The 4,120-nt window shown below is 32.9% G+C and overlaps 1 protein-coding gene across 2 annotated transcripts; it reads right to left on the reverse strand.

Moving 5' to 3' along the window:
- Window positions 1-588: 588 nt before the first annotated feature.
- Window positions 589-4,114, reverse strand: LOC18046501 (caffeic acid 3-O-methyltransferase). Of its 2 annotated transcripts, XM_024189891.1 has the most exons (5): window positions 3,687-4,111; window positions 1,697-2,007; window positions 1,206-1,270; window positions 1,045-1,125; window positions 589-944 (listed from the first exon to the last, which is right to left on the reverse strand). In XM_024189891.1, exons 1-5 carry the CDS (start codon window positions 4,070-4,072, stop codon window positions 780-782), a joined length of 1,008 nt encoding a protein of 335 aa, XP_024045659.1. In that variant the 5' UTR covers window positions 4,073-4,111; the 3' UTR covers window positions 589-779. The 2 variants fall into 2 exon arrangements, with proteins under 2 accessions (XP_024045659.1, XP_006441603.1); XM_006441540.2 differs by having other exon boundaries at window positions 793-1,125; window positions 3,687-4,114.
- Between the last annotated feature and the right edge of the window lie 6 nt (window positions 4,115-4,120).

The raw sequence follows: 4,120 nt of genomic DNA on the forward strand, positions 1-4,120 counted from the left end.
TTTACATCCTGCATATCTTCTCCATACACTCGCATCTTGTTTGCCACAGTCATGACTCTAGAGAAGTACTCTATCACTTCTTCACCGGACTTCATCTCTAGAGTTTCAAATTCTCGTCGAAGAGCTTGAAGTTGAGACTTCTTGACCCTTGCATTCCCTTCGAACTTTTTCTTCATGGCATCCCAAATTTCTTTGGCAATATCCTTCTTGAGAATGGTGTCAAGGATTGTTCGATCAATGGCCTGGAAGAGGTAATTCTTCACTTTCAAATCTTTCAGCTTCAACTCATCTGTCATCTTTTGCTGTGCATCCGTGAGTACTGATCCACTTGCTGGCTCATCATAGCCAGTCTCCACCAGTCCCCAATATTCCTTTGAACGCAGGAAATTCTCCATTAGCATGCTTCAATGGTCATAGTGACCAACAAAGCGAGGAATGGCTGGCTGAACGAAATTCCCTTCACTAGTCATCTCTCTTTCTCACTGTGTTTGTGAATCACTCAAAGCTGCAGCTTTTTCTTTTTCTCATGTCCCAGTGGGGGCTCTGATACCACAATGTTAAGAATCAAAAGCTAAAGCAACAAGAAACTCAATAATCGTGGGAATGATTCATTATCTTATTGGACAAACTGAGGCTTTATAAATAGCCTTTACATAATAACAGAAAAGCGAAATATTAGCTCACATTTGCCACTGCAGCAACGTGCTAACACTAACTAACAACTTGAAAGTAGTAACAAGCATATCCTAAAGACTAGGATTTATTTTAACTGAAAGTAGCTAAACTTTAGGAAAACACCAACAGAAACTTTGACTTCTTCTCTTCACGCTACTTGTAGAACTCAATAACCCAATAATTGTAAAAAAAGCATACAAATCTGATGCCACTAAATCCAGCTTCAGTAGCCAAGGTCGTGAATTCATGCTTTGTTCGCTCCTTTCCCCCTGGATTTTGAGTCATCATGAGCACATCACCTTGGGAATTTATTTTTGAATGAGTGCTAGTCTCAGGCAGTTCTGGAAGTATTGCCTCCACAACAATTACCTTTCCATCTTCTGGAATACTTTTGTAGCAATTCTTCAACAACTTCAAGCAATGTTCATCGCTCCAATCGTGGAGTATCCACTACAAAATTTGAAGTATCATGAAATTTGTTTAAGGATCGAACACCTAATATCTCAAAATTAAAGTCAAATTAAACTTACCTTCATAAAAATGGCATCACCTTTTGGAACATTTTGAAACATATCGCCCCCTACGTGCTCAACACCTGTAATACATACAATTTAGTTTCCTCGGTTAGGATCTGGTTGTATGGTGGACAGAGAATTCATAAGAGCACTGATATCTGGGTAAAAAATTTAGACAAAATGTTAACAAAAACAACAGTAAATCGAATCTGGTTTTTTCAGTAAATTGTAGATATTGTAAATCGAGTATGTTTAAATGATTTTTTTCAATTTGTTTTTTCAGCTTTTTGTCTTTTTACCATTTTCCAATTGATAATATACATTTCTTCATAACAATTGACATTTAAGGGAAAAAAAAGGAGATTGAGCAAAACCCAAATAAATTTCCTAATTGGCCTCCTTCCTGCTCCAGTATTTACATTGGGATGACCCGTTAAAAAAAAAATACTTAAACGCCGCTTACCCAAATCCCTTATATTATTATAAATATAGATAATAGTTCATACCAGGATACTTTGGGGCATGCTGTATAACATGAGGCAAGTCGAAATTGATGCCCTTAATGTGGGGGTACTTGGAAGTGATGGCTTTCAGGGTATTGCCAAGGCAACCACCAACATCAACCAGTTGCTGTATGTGCTCGAAACCTTTGTACGCCTCAAGGATTTTCTGAATGACCAAATTGGTATAGTTGTACATCGCTATGTTGAAAACTTCATTGAACCTGGGGTCCAATCCCGGATACTCGAAAGCGTGCGTTCCATGTACTCGATCAAATGGAACTCCTCCTTCAGTAATAGCTTCTTTCAATTGGGACCTATATGACTAATTAATCAATCAGTCTAGAATTGGATTCAGATCCCGATCCTCTATTCATCTCATCATTTTGCATTTGGCTTAACGTTTTTAGATACATTGATTGGTGATTGATAAAAACAATAATAATAAAGGAATACATTTAAACTATATATATGATGTGTACGTGTCATGAAATTCTTAAAATACAAGATGAGTAGAGGATTTCATTTTCTTCCAGAATTTTATGTTATATCTTAACTGATAATTGTCACATACAACTTTGTGACAATAAAAAAGAAAATCGGAAAATAGGGTAATATTATCATCCGGATGGGATATTGAATTTTAACAATGTCACAAATTAGGATCCAGGGGTTACAGAATTCTAGCAACGTCACAAAATTAGGAGATATGTAGTTTGTAGTACCTTTACATATAGCTAGGTCCCTGCCTTTATTTTGTTTTCCCTAAAAGATTTTATTTCTATTTTCTCTCCATGCATGTGATTATAGCACCCAAAAGAATCTTTTAACTGATGAAATTCTATGGATAAAGTTAGAATATTTTTGTGGGAAAAGAACATCTACATCCCATGATTTGGGAAAATAGTCATGAAGATTCTCGAGCTTTCAACAACGGATACTAAGACTTTTTTTTTATCATGATACCCTTTTCTCTATTGAACCAAAAAAATTGACTTCAATGTTTTATAATAAATAGAAATATAATACTAAAATAAATTTAATAATATATATATTTTAAAATAATTTCAATATTTAAGAATATTTTAATATTTTTAACAATCTATTAGACATATTTTATTATATTAAACTAAATTTTATAATAAATGTAAACATAATATTAAAATAATTGTATTAAAATTTAAATTATTTTGAATATTTTGTGAAATAATAATTTTAACATTATTAGTATGAGAGATTTTTTTAATTCTAAAAAGTATTTAACCCAATTATCTCTACAACAAATATAAATATATTATTAAAATAAATATAAAAATTTAAATATTTAAATATTTAAATATTTAAATATTTAAATATTTAAATATTTTAATTTTGTTAGTCTTCTAAACAGATTACATTACTTATATTATATTTATATTTATTAAAAAATTTTAAAATCAATTTTTTTAATTATTAGTTTTAAAGCATCTTATGATAAAAAAAGTCTTGACATCCTTTCCTCAAATCTTTAGAGTATGGAAATCTTTTTGTATTTTTTTTCTTTAAGGATTTCTATTGAACTAAAGAACATCACTCAATTAATGCTCTCAAATAGAACAAAAAGTATTGTCTTTTTCACATTACACCCATGCCTTCACTCCCGAAAGAAAACATTTTTCCTCGTTTCCTCTGCAAGTAATTAAAACACTACCAACAATATTTCATCCATTCTTTAATTGATTTGACTGCAGGTATATTTATTAATGATTTATAAGTTTGAGAGTATACATTTGACATTTTAATGATCTCTTTTATAATTAATTTTTTTTTCTTTTCCGATGACCAAAAATGAATTTACAAATAAGTTGATTATGAAGTTGATTATGATTTAAGACTTAGAAGACATGCGTGATTGGATCTGAAGGTTTAGTGAGAGAGATTGTATTATTAGCCCATGAATTTTTACCCTAATTAAAAAACAAAATTACAGAGAATTAAAATGAGAGAGTAGACAAACCAGCTGTCCATAAAGACCTTGTCCTGAATTAAGGCCAACACAGGGCCGAATGAGACACCATCTTTATTAGGCACAAAGTAGTTGGAAACGTCATTCAAACCGTATAGTCTCTGAGAATCATCAGCATCATCAATTGAGCATTCAACAACACTATGGCTAGCCAGAAGCCTGAGCATCCGATCCAGCATCATAGGTGCGTCTTTATTCTTGGTGGCGGGCAACTGAGCGGCAATCTCTGAAGCTGGGAGCTTTGCTCCAGGACCAGCTTTGGCTATGATCTCAAAAACTCCCAGCCCAATTATTGCTTGCATTGTCATGGGTAGCACTGAAGCCGTCACCAGTTGATTGGCATATGCAAAGCTTTCGTCTCTCCTTTCATTAGCCATATTCTCTTGAATTTCCTTATCTGTTTTGCTGAGAAAAGAATGCAATTA

This window comes from Citrus clementina, unplaced genomic scaffold, assembly GCF_000493195.1.
Source record: "Citrus clementina cultivar Clemenules unplaced genomic scaffold, Citrus_clementina_v1.0 scaffold_3, whole genome shotgun sequence".
Classification (NCBI taxonomy): domain Eukaryota; kingdom Viridiplantae; phylum Streptophyta; class Magnoliopsida; order Sapindales; family Rutaceae; genus Citrus; species Citrus x clementina.